Source organism: Rhinichthys klamathensis, unplaced genomic scaffold, assembly GCF_029890125.1.
Source record: "Rhinichthys klamathensis goyatoka isolate OS25496 unplaced genomic scaffold, OSU_Roscu_1.1 h1tg000176l_1, whole genome shotgun sequence".
Classification (NCBI taxonomy): Eukaryota; Metazoa; Chordata; class Actinopteri; order Cypriniformes; family Leuciscidae; genus Rhinichthys; species Rhinichthys klamathensis.
In genome coordinates, this window is record NW_026606705.1 from 10,825,459 (window position 1) to 10,843,375 (window position 17,917).

Below are 17,917 nucleotides of genomic sequence, written 5' to 3' on the forward strand. Positions count from 1 at the left end.
GGTGAGGAACTGAATATAAAATTATGCAGTGTATTACACTAGTGGGAGAAGATTCTGTCTTTACTCACCCTGATGTCATTCCAAACCCATGGAACAGAATATGAGACTTTTTGATGAATCTTCACACAGCTGTTTTCCATAAAGTAACCGTTTGGGTAACACTTTATAATAACTGTACGCTATTAATCATTAGTTAAACATTAGTAAACAGTTAATTCATAATTTATAAAGCATTAATATACATTAGTAAGTAGTTTATAAATACAACTATGAATGCTTTATTCTTGATTTATAAGCATATCTATAATGTGTTTAATAATTGTATTTTCATACTTTATTAATGATCAATTTATCCATTGTAAATTAAGTATTGCCTTATTTACAAACCAGTTGTTTAGGAGTTGTCAGTGGTTCATAAGAGCAATTAGAAAGTGTAAGTAAATGATTAATAAACTATTTAACCACTGTTGGTAGTGACCATGTGTTGTCAAGTTCCAAACAGGACAAAAAGCACAACAATTACATTATGTAATTACAACTCAGTTCCTTGATAGGGAAAGAGATGCTGCGTCAAGACGTTGACGCTATGGGAGCCGGCTACTATGGTAGCCAGTTTCTGAAGCACGTGTGGAAAACGCCAAACTTGATTGGCCAACAGCGTGGTTAGGTGACGTAACGTCAGCATGCTGAACTCAACACTCTGTCATGACATTGACGCTATGGGAACGTTAATACCCACGTCTCCATCAGTGGTGTAGTGGTAAAAAAAAGTAAACTTTAAATTCTGGTGAACCACGACGTGGTCATCCGGTAAGATGGGCCACTGCCTTCCATACATTTTGTCGAGATAAATCAACAAATTAACCTCAACCTGTAATACTGTTTTCCGAGTTCACTTACTTTGGGCTTGTAGCCGAGGGCGTTTGCTGGCATCAGGAGGAGGGCTGCTGTCTTGACGGCGCTTAAAAAATTGCCGGATATCCATTTTTACAATTCATTCATCATTACATGAGACATGTAGGCTAGTTTGGGCTAGTGGCTGATGAATCTTGATGCAGTCTGCTGCTTCCTGCTGGCTAGGCAAGAGATTGGTCAGCACTGACAGTAATGCAGCGCAATATGAAAGACTTCGTCTTAGTTTTAACAACCTATGAAACTAATAATGACAATATGAAACTAAAACAACATAAGCTTAATTTAAAATGGCTTAGGAACTATTGGCTATTTAGAGGTGGATAAACGCAATTTAGAGGTGGATAAACGCACTTTGGAGGTGGGTAAACTCTATTTCCGAATTTTGGGAGGTGCGCAAACGGCGTTTACGTGCGTTTAGCCTCCACTACATCCCTGGTCGCCATATTGAAAAACTGCCCAACCAACAAGGTTTTGAAGTATGCACAAGCACAAACCCTTTTGGTCTAAGGCACGGATTAAACCAAAGGAGTAAAGGCCAGATGTCAGTCAATTAAAAAAAAAACATCCATGAATGCATGTGGAAAGCACCAGCCTGCCGCAACACAAACATAAAAGCATATTAATTAGAAAAAGCCAAGAGACGTACACTCCAAATGGAGCATCTCACAGGTAACTGAAATTGTCTAGACTGAATGGGCACAATCTTACAATACTTCCCCATGATGGTAGTCCCCCCAGTGCCTGGTGGTGAAGCATACTGCGCACCTTGTAGGCCTGAAAAGGAACTTAACCTAACATAAAGACATAACTCTAAACTTATCCACAGAGAACACATTTTGAATCAGTTGGCCTGGAAGATACTCAGGCAATTAGGTTGTGAAGTACGAATATGGACAGACCTGTTAGCCTCCAGGATATTCCTTAGAATCCTCCCTTTGCAAGTTCCATATAGAATAAAATCCATGAACGTCCACAGAAAGGGACAGCCCACTGCAGCACAGAACACTCCATAATGGCACACCTTAAGAGTACCAGGTGATAATCCTGCCAGAAGATGCTCCTGCAAGAACTCCAGCATTGAACCAACTGGGTCAATGTAGTGCTGAGTACACCATGATGCAAGAGACACCACCTCAGCACATAAAGTTTCCTCATGGATGGAGCTCTAGCATTTAGCTTGGTCTCAACAACCTCAGTTGATAGACCGGAACCTATGAGCTGGCATCTCTCAGTGTTCCCTCCTGGTAGGAAATCTCCAAAAGAGAGCTTTCGAGGAGACAAAGCCTCACTGGGACTCCATGGAGCAGAGCAATTGGGGAAAAATGCATACAAATGCAGCCTCGGCCGTGTCTTTACCATGGCATCCAGCTCAATTGGACCTGGAGATGTGTGGGCGAACCAGAGTGAATAGTGGGTCAACTGCTGGGGTGAACAGGTCCACTTCCGCTCTGCTGTATACCAAATCAACTCCACCACCTCTGGGTTGAGTCTCCAATCTGTCTGCTCCCCAATAACACACAGTACTTTCCACATACACGCAAAGAAAGGGATTCCTGAAGACAAAGAAGCTGGTTTCGTTCATTTATATTTATGGTCTCAGTGACGTGCAAGATGTTACGTCCCCTGACCACGCTGTTGGCCAATCAAGAATTTTCCACACATGCTTCAGACACCGGCTCATGCAAAACCGTGAAGCAGCATCGAGTTCCACTTAAAAGGGAACCATAATAAATACATTACTGATTACTAAGAATGAGGTACAGCTGTGGAAGACATTCATCTCAGTGTACTCCTAGTGTAGTAGCAGATGCGTCCAGATTTGCATTCTGTCTGAGTAGGTACTACATTTGATGAGGAACTATCTTTGTGACCATTAAAAAACTATGTTCAATATAGTATAAATGTTTGTAGAATGAATGAAATCTGTAAGTACTACATCTGCCATGTTGGCTTTGTCATTTGGCCTTCGTTGTCAGTTGTGTCGCTTCACTGCCATTCATAAATTCTCTCCCGTGGCCTCATGGGATAGTAAAGTGTCAATCAGATGCGCAATTCAGAATTTTACCGGGAGCAGGTCATATGGGTACTTTTCACTTGAAGTACTGTTTTATGAATACTACAAATTCGGAAGATTAATTTCATTGTTTAATAATTGGTTGTACCATATATAAATCCAAGCACCATTTCTATTAATGATACTGTTATATAAACATACTTAAATATGCTACATATCATAAAAATATATAGAAAAAAAGCTATTGCATAATGTATTTGCAGATGCAAATTGGTTTAAAATTTTGGTATATACTATTATATACAGACATAAAATGTGACTTGAGTGTCAAATTATGATTGTGGCATGTTTCTGTTCACGAATCAGACAGGAAATGAATGGACTGCTCCAGGCGAGTATTGGAAATTTGCATCCCAGATATCCAAACCTATCTTGTACGGGATATTTATTTTTGGATATTTCAAAAAACTAATTAAAAAAGACTGTATAGAACCCAACTGATGCCCGTCTCTCTTTCTTCCCTAGGTTAGTGAAAGACATGAAATATTTTTTTGAAGTTGTTTTAAAACAGAATGACGGAATTGATCATCTGGAAATTGCGGTATGTACTGTTTGTGTGTGTTACAAAAAAAGTTTAGCTTGTACAATCAACTTAACATGGTACATTGATCTCAGATTCTGTTTTTCTTCTGCAGTGGAGTTTAAACCATGACAATGGCACTTTTTCTGTGATAACCTCTGAGTTTTTATCATTATATGAAGGTATGTTTGTTGCAAAATTACAAAATTATGAGCCTGATGAGTTTTTTCAAAATTTTGTTGATGTGATGTTATGTGCTTCGGAACACAAATGAAGATCTTTTTAATGAAATCAGAGAGCGTTCTGTCCCTACATTGACAGTCTATGCGACTACCACTTTCAAGCTCCAGGTAGTAAAGACATCATTAAAGTAATCCATGTGACTCTAGTGGTTTAACCTTAATTTTATGGAGCGACGCAATGGGTTACTTTCATTATGTCTTCACTACTTTTCTGGGGCTTGAGAGTGGTAGTTGCGTAGCTGTCAATGGAAGGACAGAAAGCACTCAGATTTCATTAAATTTTTTTATTTGTGTTCTGAAGATAAATAAAGTATTAGTATTATGGGTCTGGAACGACATGAGGGTGAGTAATTAATAACAGAATTTTCATTTTTGGGTGAACTAACCTTTAATATATTTTTTTCCTTATGGAAAACATGTACACTCATTTCTTTGTCAGATGAATCTTCCCTACAAATGGGAAATATTGAGCACATACCTCAAACAAAAGCAAGTTACGATAGACTCCTTGAGCCGATTCCCTTGTCACCTCATCCTGTAGGAGAAAATATCGGAGAAGACCCACGGGATCACATCTATAAATGTCAGCATTATCATCCAATTTACTTGGAAATTTGAAGATTACAATTCCCTGAATGACATTTTAACTGTTCTCTTTCTGTTAACCAGACAAAATGCTAGATGAATCCTACCTGAAAGACGTGTTTCCCCAATGCCATTACAAACCAAGTTATATACTTGCTGAACAGATTGGACGATATCAAGGTGTAAATTTGGTGAGTTAAACATTTTTAATCTCTGCATAAACTAAACTCTGATTCTAACAAAAACTTCTCAGTTCTTTTATAACCATGGATTCTTTGGCACCGATAACAACTGTATCAGACATCTAAAATTTAACACTATATTTTTTGTTTTGTTATTTATCTGTGGGTGGTGTCGGAGGGTTCTAGAGTACAACCACGGCCTCTATATGTGAAATATAAACATATGCTAACCTTAGCATGCTAACATTATAGCTAATGTTATATATAGCACAGAGACGCAGTGTCTCGTCCCCCTTCTCAGGGAACCATGGTTACATGCATAACCTGAGACGTTCCCCTTCGAATGGTAACCCTAGAGGGTGCTATGGGTAACAAAATACCGTGCTGCCATGCTGAAGGGATGACCTAAGTCAAGGACTCAAAGGAGTCCTCATCCCTAAGATGCACACCAGCAACACGATTATAGCCCTGCGGTCAGAGCCTGAGCCAAAAGGCCCCTTACAGCCAAGCTCAAGAGCTTGGTATCTTAAAGGGAATATCGTCATAGACCGGAGCTTCTCAAGAACAGGGGTCTCAAGAGGGGAAGCCTAACTACCCGTTCATATTAAGGCCAGCGTCCAAAGAGGCTCACAGAGAGCCTAACACTCAGAACTTCTGTTCAGACATCCCTGAAGACTGGAACCCTCAACAAGAGGCCTAGCAACCTCTAAAGCTCAGAAAGGGCTATAAATTCAGTCTAACTGGCCCGCAAAGCTCTTCAGAGTGGAGGCCTCAATACAATGACTCTCATAATGAGAGGAAGACCTAGCAACACTCCACACTAATGTCAGTAGCCAAGGAGGCTCCCAGAGAGCCTAACAACTTAGCATACTACTCTACCGTCTAGCCGAGCTCTAGGAGTGAAGGCCTCAGTATGATGACTCTCTAGATCGAGAGGAGACCTAAAAACACTCCACGCTCAGGACATCTTGTAAGGTGGCTCACAGCCTACAACTCACAAAAGCTATCCTAGTGGAGCTCTGGGGAGCGGAGGCCTAAGATAACCATCTCTAGCGAGAGGAGGCCTAACAATGCTTGCAGTAGCCAAGGAGACTCACAGAGAGCCTAACCACTTAGCAAACTGCCTGGCCGAGTTCTAGAAGTGGAGGACTCAACTCCCTAAATTGAGGGGAGACCTAACTACGGCTCATGCTCAGGACATCTCTCAAGAAGGCTCACAGAGAGCCTACAACTCGAAAACCCTGTCGTAGCAGAGCTATGGGAAGCGGAGGCCTCAGTTAGATGACTCTCCCTAGTGAGAGGAGTCCTAGCTACGCCCACAGTAGCAAGGAGGTTCAAAGAGATCCTAACCACTTAGCCTAGGGCTGAGGTCATAGGACAAATACAATACGTCCTACGCCTGTCAAGGAAGCTACATAACAGGGCTAGCAACCTGACACAATAATGGGCAGATCTCAGAAGAGCGGAGGCCTCTAATAGAACGACTGTGGGTGCTTCTCAATTCTTATTTGTGCATCCTCATTACCTTTCCTCGCTTCCTTTCCTCGCGTCTCAGCTCCACCCCCTGTAGGATATGAGGGAAGGCTGCAAGGAAAGAAAAGGAGGACGGAGGAATCGAATGAAAAGGCTTGTTTGAGATGAGCAAAATCTGCGCAGAACCGATCACCAGTGATCAGCGCGAGATGCATGCCGGTTAGAAATGTGTCAGAGTGCAGTCCGACTTGCTCTGATGTCATGCTGACATATATCAAAAAACTCTCTCGACCGCAAGGTGCACGTGTCAGATTCTGCAGTCGAGCGCAGTTGCTCTCCACCGACTGCGCTGATCAACAGCATTATGGGAAACGACTTACTGACGACACAGCTTAATGCTGATTGGTTTAAACAACCGTGATGTATTGCTCTCTTTTAAAATGTTTAATTTTAAAACTCTGATATCATGTTTTATGTGAACACGTTATGTGTGAATATTCCCAAACTCTCTGACAGTGCGATCTCTATGGGTTATGCAATGTTATTTTTATTGAAAAAAAAAAACAATAAAAAAACACATCTGTATTGAAGAAAAAAAATGATTTGGCTGTCTTGTTCATTATATTTGTTTTCATATAAAAGCAACATGGCTTAAATTACATCCAGTTTATTAGCAACACTGTGCACGAGCGTAAATCCCGTGAATCCCGCGATATCCATCTTTGATCTCACAGGTGTCAGATCCACTGCGAGAAGAGAGAACTGTCCGGCTTGCCTGCGCTTTTTTCACTCCTCCTCTCACTGCAGCTGCCTACTCTCGCATACATTTCAGGCGAGGCAAGGCGCATCTCAAACAAGCCTAAAGCTTTTTTATACATTGGAATACTTGATCACTCGAGTGTCACTTCACAGCGTCATCAGCAGCGCTCAAAGGATCTGCCCTTATGCTGTAGAAGTTTGGTTGTTTAAGAAATTAGTTATACATAATAATAAAGCAAGATACCCTGTTGAAATATGTGAGATGTGTGGTTTATATAAACTACAACGGTAAAGTATAAATTAAAATTATTGTGGCCAACGTGAAGGGGGAGGAGAATTTATACATGCGTCACGTTTAGTCGATAAAACACTTCCGCAAAGGATACATCCGCGTATCCTCACTCATAACTCCTCATGAAGCCTCCTCACTCCTCGAACCTCGACTCCTCGCGGTGCAATTAGAGAATTGAGATGTCCTTCAAGATGGCTGAGCTTGATCGGTTTCCGGGTCATAGGATGGAGGACGGAAGAGAGAGGAGACAAGGAGGGATATTGAGAAGCACCCTGTCTATAGCGAGAGGAGGCCTAATAACGCTCTAGTTCAAGAGCAGTGACCAAGGAGGCTCACAGAGAGCCTAACTACTTAGCAAACTGCCTGGCCGAGAGAGAGAGAGGAGGCCTAGCTACATCCAATGTCTGTCAGGGAGGCCTAAAGAAGGCCTAGCAACTTGATACTATTATAGCAGATGGAGCTCAGGGGAGCGAACAAACAATGGTTGAAAAGTACTCCCAAACCAGATGAACCAGAGGCGGCTCAGGAAAAGAGCCTACAACTCAGTGCTACAACCCAATTCTAGCTCCGAGAACGGAGGCCACAATATGTTGACTCTAAGATGAGAGGAGGCCTAACTACATTCTATATTCAAGGCAGTTCCAAGGATGCTCAAAAAAAGCCTTCAACTCGGAATTGCATAAAAGAGCAGAGCTCCGGGGGAGCAGAGGCCTAAATGTATAATTATCTTAGAAAAGAGAAGGTCTTTATCAAAAGAGCTTAACAACGTAGTGCACCTAACAACTCAATCCTGCCACTGAGGAGCATTTTCGATAAAAGCAGCACCCAAGCAGGCTTAAGGGAGCCAAACGACTTAACAATGCTGCCTACTAAAAAGCAGGGGCCTCATAACAAGAAGAAGCCTAACAATGCTCAGACCTATAGCAATTAGGTCAGAAAAAGAAATCATTGAAAAAGTTGTCTTCAATCAGGTGAACAAATTCTTAAGCTTGAATGGATACTTTGACAATTTTCAATCTGGTTTCCGATCGCATCACAGCACAGAGACAGCGCTCATAAAGATAATAAACGATATTCGCTTAAATACTGATACAGGCAAATTATCAGTACTGGTACTACTCGACCTCAGTGCTGCATTTGACACTGTCGATCACGACATACTTCTTGACAGGCTGGAAAACTGGGTGGGGCTTTCTTGGATAGTCCTAAAATGGTTCAGGTCATACTTAGAAGGGAGAGGTTATTATGTGATTATAGGAGACCATAAGTCTGAGTGGACATCCATGACATGCGGAGTCCCTCAAGGCTCAATTCTTGCACCACTCCTGTTCAACCTGTGGAACCAGCTTCCAGAGGAGATCAGATGTGCTCCTACAGTAGTCACATTCAAATCCTGTTTAGCTATGCATTTACTGAATGAGCACGTCCCTGGGCTAGCTGAAATGTGATATATATATAAACTTGCCTTGCCTTGCCTTGCCTAGTTGGAGGGTCAACCTGCAACCATTTACGGGTTATTGCTTTCCTACTGCTTGCTAACAATATTTTTAATAAATATGTATCCTTGTCTAAAACATTTCCTGGTATTTTACCTAAATGAACGAAAAATCAACCTCTACTCCCATAATTTTCCCAATCTCACCCACTACTTCTCGCCAAAATAATAAAAATTTTGGGCATGCCCAGAAAATGTGATAATGATTAGCCATCGGGGTTTCACATTGCCTCCAGCAAAAGCCACGGCTCTGTGAGCCTGTATGAAGTGCTGTTAATTTGGGAGTTATAAAAAATCTTACTAAATTCTTCCATCCAAATTCCCTCCAGGATCTTGAGTTTGTGGTATTTGCCTGTATCACACATATATCTGTCCAGTCTGTATCTGTTATTTGTGAGCCAGACTCTTTCTCCCATTTTTGTTTAATGTATATTGATGAATGGTTCTTGGATGCTTGTATACTTCCATACAATCTAGAAACCAGCTTTTTGTCATCTCCTACTGTGTACGCATTTGAGAATATTGTAATTAAATTATGATCTTCCGTCAATGTACTTTTAATGTTTTTTGTTAAAATAATCTCTGACCTGTAAACATCTATAAAAATCCTGCTTTTCTAGTCCAAATGTATTTGAAAGTGCCTGATAACTCTGTAATTTCCCATTAGAGATGACTGAACAGAAAGATGTGATACCTCTCCAAACCCATTGTTTAAATCTCTCGTCTACCCTAGCCAGCTCAAAAACCCCGGTCAAATGCTATCCAACTTAAAACTGCAGTTTGATCCTTTCATTGCAATGTCTTCAATACTCTGAACCATACCCTCAATGAAAAAACAGTCCAATGACTCAATCTGTTATAGCTCCTTTCAGCTAGATTTTTATTCCCAAGTATTGACTGTATAGGTGTATCTGTCTGTGAAACTTCTAGGGTTTTCCATCTTGATTCATAGCTTGGTATACACCAATTTACTAAGGGTTTCAATTGAGCCGCAAAATAATAGTCATGAAGACATGGTAGAGCTCTCCCTCCCTTTTCTTTTGTCAACTGCAAAGTTTTAAACTTTATTCAGGTTTTCTACCATTCCAGACACACCTTGAAGTCATACCTTTATTAAATCATACCATTAAATAGTTTTTGCAATGCTTCCAGAGGCAGTGATTGAAAAAGATAAAGTATCCGTGGTAGCATGTTCATTTTAATTATTTTTATTCGATTACTCATATCTGATGTGAGCAGGGTCCATTTAGAAATATCAGATTTTACCTCCTTATTAATATGGCCATAATTACTTTCAAAGAGTTTCGATATGTCTTTTGTCAGTTATCCCCAAATATTTTATTGACCGAGATTTCCAATTGAAATCATATTGTCGTCTTATATGCAGATTGGGTCTAAAATTATAAATAAGGGTTTGAGTTTTTTGTATATTTATTTTATACCCAGAATGTAAATTATATGTTTTTAAAAGGGTCATCAATTTAGGAATACTCGACTTTATATTAGTCAGAAACAATAGGACATCATCTGCATACATACAGATCTTATGTTCATCTCCTCTGATCAAGATCCCCTTTATCTCTGAATCCTCTCTTATTGCTTGGGCCAAAGGCTCAATGAACAGGGCGAACAGAGCCGGACTTAAGGGGCAGCCCTGACGTGTTCCTCTTTCCAAATGGATTGTTTCAGACAAGTGACCATTAATTTTTATCCTAGCTACTGGTGAGGAGTATAATGCTTTAATGCATTGAATAAAATGATCATTAAACCCGAATCTTGCCAATACTTGATACAAGTAATCCCATCCAACAGAGTCTAATGCTTTCTCAGCATCTAGACTCATCAACATTGCGCATATATTTTCTGTTACAACATGACTCATTACTTGCAATACTCTCTTTATATTTTCCTGGGTTTGCCTGTTTTGTATAAATCCAGTTTGATCAAGATCCACTAACTCAGGGATAATAACCTCTAATATCTTAGATAAGATTGAAGCAAATCATTTATATCATTTATATCGACTGATATCGGTCTATATGAGCTGCATTCCTTTTTATCTTTCCCTTCCTTTGGTATAACTGAAATTACCGCTTCTCTCCATGACCGAGGGGTTTCACCTATTCTTAATATATGATTAAAGCAGTTAAGCAAAATGGGTGTTACTTGGGATCAAAATATTTTGTACCATTCAGACGGATAACCATCTGTGGTGCCTTGTTTGCTTTCAGCTAAAAATGGCACACTTTAATTCTTCTATTGTTATTTCAGCCCGCAGTATTTTATTCTGTTGTTCCCCTATTGATGGAAGATCTAAAGAATCCAAAAATCTTTTTATAGTTGGAGTATCGGCCCTATTTGGTTGAGTATATAGATCCTTGTAGTATAATTCAAAAGATTTTTTAATATCCTTTAATCTGTTACATACCCTTTGGGTTTTTAGTGTTTCTAATTTTATAAATTGTATTTTTTGCCTGTTTCTTTATCCTCCAGGATAGAAGTGTCATTGCTTTAGGGCCTGTTTCATAATACCTTTGTTTAGCAACTTTGATCTGTCTCTATTTCCTCATCATAAATCCCATTTAGGTCTTGTTTAACTTTTCTTAACCGACTCAGTATCTGTGGATCTTTCTGTTTGCTGTGTTTCTGCCTCGAATTACAGCCTTTGCGGCATCCCACATGGGTACTTGGAGATACTTCCCCATTATCATTGCATTGAAGATACATTTCAAATTCATTCTCAATCTGCTTCTGTATCGCTGAATCATTCAAGATCCTCGTATTAAGTCTCCAAAGTGTATCTTTGTGTATCTATCTAAATGTAGAGTAAGGTATACCCCTGAGTGATCTGATACGTCAGTATCTTTGTTTATTATATTCTAAGTACAACTATACGAGTATAAACATGATAACATGATTTAACAAAGAACAATATATTTAAAAATGAACTTTGACCTAGATTAATAAGCAATAAAATATTTGTACGCGACGCGCGATAAAGGGTATCTTTTCCATGTTAATGAGAGTTTTTGTTCTAACCAGCGACACGCGACAATTCTATTTTAGAAATGGTTTCTATTTTTCTGCAACGTCGCGGCTGGAACAACAAACACAAAGTGTGGCAATGATAATCTCAGGTACTGTTTATGTGCTTTATTTAATGTTAAAAGCACGCAATGTGACTTTGAATATCATTTAGTGCTCCCAGCTTTGTAGCTGTAAAAGCAACAATGGAGAATTCACCTTGATCTTGAAATTAAACTAATGGAAACAAGAACGTTCAAACCATGGACAAACAAGTGTGTTCTTTGACAAAGATTGTTTTAGTAACTCAGTAGCCTATGTATTTCTATGTTTCTTGTTCTTATAGATTCATTTTTCTTCAGTGTACCCAAACGACTACACAAGGCAAACTCATGGTCTCGATGATGTGATGTGCTTTTACACGCAAGATCCATCATTTCAGGCAGAGTATGAATCATACAGTATTGCTTGATATTGTCTTGTTCTGTAGTCTTCACAGTAGTTCACCAGTTTTACCTGCATTTCTTGTTTGTAACTAACTGTATGCTACTTGTTATTGTACATGCTTCCCTTTTTTAGTAAAGGACTTGCTGCGTACCTGACTGAGGTTGAAGACCCTGATGCACAAAAGATAGATACAGGTAAAACTCTTATTCCAATATTAATCCTGAAAATAAAGGTTACAGAAAAACGAATTTTACACCTTAAAGTGACAGTAAAAATGAAATCCCTGTCTCATTGTGAAGGATTCTGCTCATAAAATATCCTTTTTGTTTGACGTTTCCTAGATGTGAGACAATGTGGTTTAATGCTGCTATTTGGCCATTTAAACCCTTTTGTATTGACAAAACACATTATAAGCACCCCTGACATTTGAGACATTCGGTTTGAGTCCATATCATTAATGCTACCCTACAGTGCAGCTACAGTACAAAAAAAAATGGTTCTTATTATGAAGACAGTTCTTTGTGAACTTGACAGTACTTTTTTTTAACCTAGAGTGATTCAAAGAACACTTGAAGAACCATTATTTTTTGCAATTGTAGGCTCCAATTACTTAATACAGTGCAAATACAATAATTGCTGAATTCAGTATACGCTAAAACATTTTACAAAAACTCAGGTGAAGGTCCTTTTTGGCAGCGTGTCTATGACGTGAAACCCCTCAATGCTGCTTCAAAGCAAACTACCGTTGTGGCAAATTCCTGCAGAACAGCTGGAAACATTGTGATGTCCCAAGATCATGCCATGCACATCGTTAGAGCCTTTTTGAAAGCATTGCGTTCAAGAGAAGAGACACGGTGAGCTTGTCCAGTTTTTACCTCTTTCAACCTTCCTCACTCAAGAAAAGCCTAAGTTCAATTTTCTATCAAGAATTTAACTTTTCTTTATTTAGAACATTCAATTACAACATTCATTTATGTTAATGTTTTGAATATCAACATTTCAAATGTAAATCACATTTCTCAATGCCTTAACTTGACAAGACACATCTTACCCCCAAAGTGTGGCAAGTTGTGTCACTTTTTATTTATGTGTTAGTTTTGTATGGTTATATGTTCTAGACCAGGGGTTCCCAACCACATTCCTGCAGCACTGCACTACACGTTTTGCAAGTCTCCTTTGTCTGACACCCATTTCAGGTCCGGATTCTCTACTAATGAGCTGATGACCTGAATAAGGTGTGTTTGCTTAAGGATACATGCAAAACGTGTAGTGTTAGGGCGAGACGAGACGGGGCTGGGGACAGTCCCTGTTCTAGACAACTAAAGCATAATTTAAGTTACAGTTTACCCTTGATAAAAGAATACACATGTCTTCCTAATTAGCACGGTTGGCCTTTTCAGCCACACCCAGAATGAGGCAATTTCTGTTGTTCAAACATGACCACACACAAAGTAGGTGTGTCCAGTTATGCTATTTTTTATGTTTTTATATCTTCACAGTGATTACTCCCTGTTGCGTGTGGTGAATGTTGTAAGGCGTGAAGATAAGGGAGTGGGCAGTCGTTATCTGGTGGAACTGGAACTTGTGGGCCCACATGGTCAGAAAGTTCTTGTTTCACGTTACGTTTATGCACTAACTGAAGAGTCATCGGAACAAATGTTTCTCTGCAGTCCAAAAGCATTCAACTGGAACCCATCTGCTACTGTTCATATAATTGTGGCAGGTAAAACTAATTAGATGTGTCAATATCTGTCTTTTAACTGTATTGCAAGTCTTGTTGGAATTACAGTACTTACAAAATTACAAATTCGATATTCAACTAGGAGCAATTCATGTCTTTAGACTCCAAATGCTCAACACACCAAAATAGATCCTATAAAAAGCCAAATACACGATTAGAATAATGCATTAAGATTAAGCTATATCAAGCAGTAAAATAAGTGGAAATTCAATAACTGAATGAAAAACAATAACAACATTTAAAATTGCTGTATATATCTACCCTCGAAGGGTGCATAATATTACTTAAGAAAGTAATATGTTTCCTTAAGGTACTAATAAACAGAAGTAAATTCTGTTTATTCTATGTGAAATTTCGTTTCCAAAAACACCTCTCTGAAATTATTAATGTAATGAGCATACTGTGTTCCAGTTACCTTGTAACTACAAGAATGACAACAATGTGAAAGTTTCTTCCTATAGTCAAAAAAATAAATAAAATTCTAAAGGTCCACCTTAGACATTCTACTTACCATAAGTACCTTTGCAACTATATGTCAACCAACTCTCAGAGGATGAGTAGATTGTTAGTAGACTGTTAGGTTAAGGTCAGGTGTTAGGGTTTGGATTCGTAGAATAAGTAGTAAAAAGGTGCTTTAGTCAGTATAATGTCTGTTGGGGAGCATCAAAATAAAGTGTTAGCAGACAGTCTACTAATACTCTAATGACTGCTAGTTGACATGTAGTTACTTATGAAGTTACTTATAGTTAGTAGAATGTCTAAAATGAACTATCGAAATAAACTGAATACAACAATACTTTGATTTGCATCATCAGATATTGTCCATGTATGTGTTCAAATACTGTGTTTTCAAGCTTCATTTTTCTCCAAACAGTGAAAGATCAAGCCAGATGGATCATACAGTTTATCAGGGAAATGGAAAAAGTGTACAGAGCAACTGGGGACAAAAACTTTAATGTAATAATTATAGACTACAACAGCTCTGACATGGATATTGAGAAAAGACTCAAAAAGGCAAAACTACCAAGGTAAAATACTTTGTTTTAAACTTTTTTTGTACACGTGAGTGTGTTTTTAAGTGCGCAATATCAATGGCTAATTGTGTCAACATTCACACTTCAAATTATACAGTTACAAGTTTAAGAGGATGGAGGGTAATTTTCAAAGATCTGCTGGCCTTCAAGCTGGAATCGATCTTGTTGAAGTAGGTAACCTCATTTTAACAATCGAAGCTCTTCGTGTTTCCGATTTCTTTCTCCTGTCAAGCTACTTTTTTGAATGAATGGAAAGTTTTAATTTTGGTCCTTCCTCCTCAGGATGAGCACAGTATTTTGTTCCTGTGTGACCTGCACCTCTACTATCCGGTGAATATAATAAACAGTATACGAAGACACTGTATCGAGGGAAAGATGGTTTATGCTCCAGTGGTGTTGAGGTTGGATTGTGGTGCTTCACCAAGAGCCCCAAATGGTACCGGTACTCTTTAAAGTGGCTCTTATGCCAAACCAAAACCTAAGATTATCTAAAACATTAACACATTAAAACATTGCTGGCAAATATTCCTTCAGGATATGCAAATTCATACTACCAATGCTAATGTACTCTTTATTTGTTTTTAAATTTGCCATTGTTTGAGTAAGCTCAAATATCTCTGCTCTTCCACAGGTCTTTGGGAGATTGCTGGTTATGGTTTGATGGGAATCTACAAGTCAGACATGGACCGTATTGGTGGCATGAACACCAGAGAATTCACAGACAAATGGGGGGGTGAAGACTGGGAGTTATTAGACAGGTAATGAAAGCCTATTGTCTTTTTAAAAAATTCCTAGTGTTTCGTTGATTACGCCTGTGCACTCAGTAATTTTTCATACAAAAAACCATGTCATACAATTGCTTGTTACTAGTACTACTGCTAAAATAATAATAATTATATTATGTTTACTTTTTATATACATATTTAAACAGTGCTCAAGGCACTTTACAAAGCACAAACAAGCAAACAAGTGTATAACAAAAAAAAAACCAAAACAAATACTGACACAAGTGCTGAAACAAGCAAACAAGTGTATAACAAAAAAAAATAAAAATAAAAAATACTAAATACACAAGTGTCAATAATATGCAAAAACTCCTTGAGTATTGTAGTATATGACTGTAAGACTGATGTGTGCTGAAAAACAAGAAACAACAAACAGCTTCACTGTGAAGTGGCTAATAAACTAAACAGGCAATAAACATCCATCCACGCCATAGGTGTTACATGCGACAAAAACATTTTTTGTTTTAAATTACTGAGTGCACCTTTAATTAAAAAAATAATAATAATTATATTATCCTAAAATATATCTTTAAACCTCTTATTTTTCTCTTTTAGAGTGTTAGGCAATGGGTTAGAGGTGGAACGACTCCACCTGAGAAACTTTTTCCATCAGTTCCACTCCAAACGTGGAATGTGGGTAAACAATAATCCAGGCTAAATACGAATGAATTTTTTTTTATTTTTTAAACCAGTTAAGCAGAAACCTCGCCCCACAGCTGGTATCATTTGTCAACTCAATCATGCAGTAACCTGTCAAGAAATGCTCAGACTTCATGGATTCAACGCAGAGCTCATAAAAATCATGGATTACGGTAATCGATCAAGACAGAAAGTATAATTGCTATATCAGGATGTGCTACCATTGTTATACTAGAAGTGTAGCTTAAAGGTTAGTATTTGTTTCAGCATTATGTAGGCAGTGAGCAATGTGATTGACATGACAATTACATCTTTAGAACTGGTTTTGGGTGGGACTTGTGCTGATTTGGGGGGGAGGGGGGATGCACACATACCTACAGTTGCTTGGATGGCATGCTTTACAAGCAGAATGGGCCTTTTAAAGTAAGTTGTAAGATTTTGATTGAGTTTGAATAAGTGTTTAATTAAAAAAAAAAAAAAAAATTAAAAAAAGTCCTACTCATACTTGGGGGGGGAAGCATATACAAACATATACAAACAATCATCTATTATTTATTCAGCTTGCTCTGCACACTCAAAAGTGTTTTGTTTTTTATATGTTTAGCTACTGGCCAAGAGTAACACTTTACTTGAAGGTGTGTGCATACGACTGGCATGACAGCCAATGTCAAAACCAACCACATGACAGTTTTTAATGTAATGTTTGTTAACCCATAAAGCTAAGTGGTTTCTTAAGTTTGATAATTAATCTCCTATGTCATGTTTATGACAGGTTGTGTTGTCTTGTCAAGTTGTCATTACCAAGACACTTGGGTAACGCTTCCTTTTACAGTCCTGTTACCCATATACTTACTATGTATGTACTTATAGTATTTATAATTACTGGGTAATAACTAGGTACTAACCCTGAACCTACCCCTAACCCATGTACTTACCTTATAGTAGCCAGAACTTTCTAGGTAAATACACTGTAAGTACTGTACTGTAAAAGGAAGCGTTACCGACACTTGACAGTTTATGATGTATTGGTTTATGTCAAGTTTTCATAACAAAGACATCTCAAACAATGTCATATTTGCATTCAAAATGTCATTATTGAGCGAATGACAATTAATGACAGTTGTCATAAACATGCATAAAACCTCCCTCATATTCATGACGTCATGCCATTATTATGAAGGTGCCATGTCTTATGCACACCCCTTCAAGTAAAGTGTTACCATATTGTGAAATATTATTACAACTTAAAATAACTGCTTTCTATTTTAATATTTTTCTAAATGTAATTTATTCCTGTGATGGCAACGCTGAATATTCAGTCTTCAGTGTCACATGATTCTTCAATAAATATGCAATAATAATATGCTGATTTGGTGCTCAAGAAACATTTCTTCTTATTATTAATGGATTATTCATTATTTTCAGGATTCTTTAATGAATAGAAAGTTGGAAAGAACAGTTTTTATTTGAAATAGAAATCTTTATAAATGTCTTTACTGTCACTTGATCAATTTAATGCATCCTTACTGCAATCTACTGACCCCAAATTGTTGAATAGTAGTGTATATTTAATGTATGAAGACCCACAGTCTTTGTCTCTTGTGCCTTTGAGTTCACCGTGTGCTTCAATGTTCTTCAAGCTCAAGTGAGATTAGTTGCAATGAACAAATAGTCTAAAAATATAGTGTGAGCCACTTTAGATGATGCCAA

General features: G+C 38.2%; 1 protein-coding gene across 3 annotated transcripts in view; it reads left to right on the plus strand.

Annotated features, from left to right (window-relative positions):
- The window catches only part of b4galnt3a (beta-1,4-N-acetyl-galactosaminyl transferase 3a), a 28,303-nt gene extending 12,063 nt beyond the window's left edge, over nt 1-16,240 (plus strand). For 2 of the 3 annotated variants that reach the window (XM_056260419.1, XM_056260421.1), the window contains 14 exons: nt 3,296-3,363; nt 3,455-3,530; nt 3,625-3,691; nt 4,191-4,334; nt 4,421-4,527; nt 11,908-12,008; nt 12,141-12,202; nt 12,685-12,862; nt 13,508-13,731; nt 14,624-14,777; nt 14,881-14,953; nt 15,066-15,219; nt 15,415-15,541; nt 16,124-16,240. In XM_056260419.1, coding sequence (XP_056116394.1) covers nt 3,296-3,363; nt 3,455-3,530; nt 3,625-3,691; nt 4,191-4,334; nt 4,421-4,527; nt 11,908-12,008; nt 12,141-12,202; nt 12,685-12,862; nt 13,508-13,731; nt 14,624-14,777; nt 14,881-14,953; nt 15,066-15,219; nt 15,415-15,541; nt 16,124-16,226 — 1,638 coding nt within the window. In that variant the 3' untranslated portion in view covers nt 16,227-16,240. The remainder of the gene's footprint in view (nt 1-3,295; nt 3,364-3,454; nt 3,531-3,624; nt 3,692-4,190; nt 4,335-4,420; nt 4,528-11,907; nt 12,009-12,140; nt 12,203-12,684; nt 12,863-13,507; nt 13,732-14,623; nt 14,778-14,880; nt 14,954-15,065; nt 15,220-15,414; nt 15,542-16,123) is intronic. The other variant, XM_056260420.1, reaches the window with a different exon arrangement.
- Nucleotides 16,241-17,917: the final 1,677 nt, after the last annotated feature.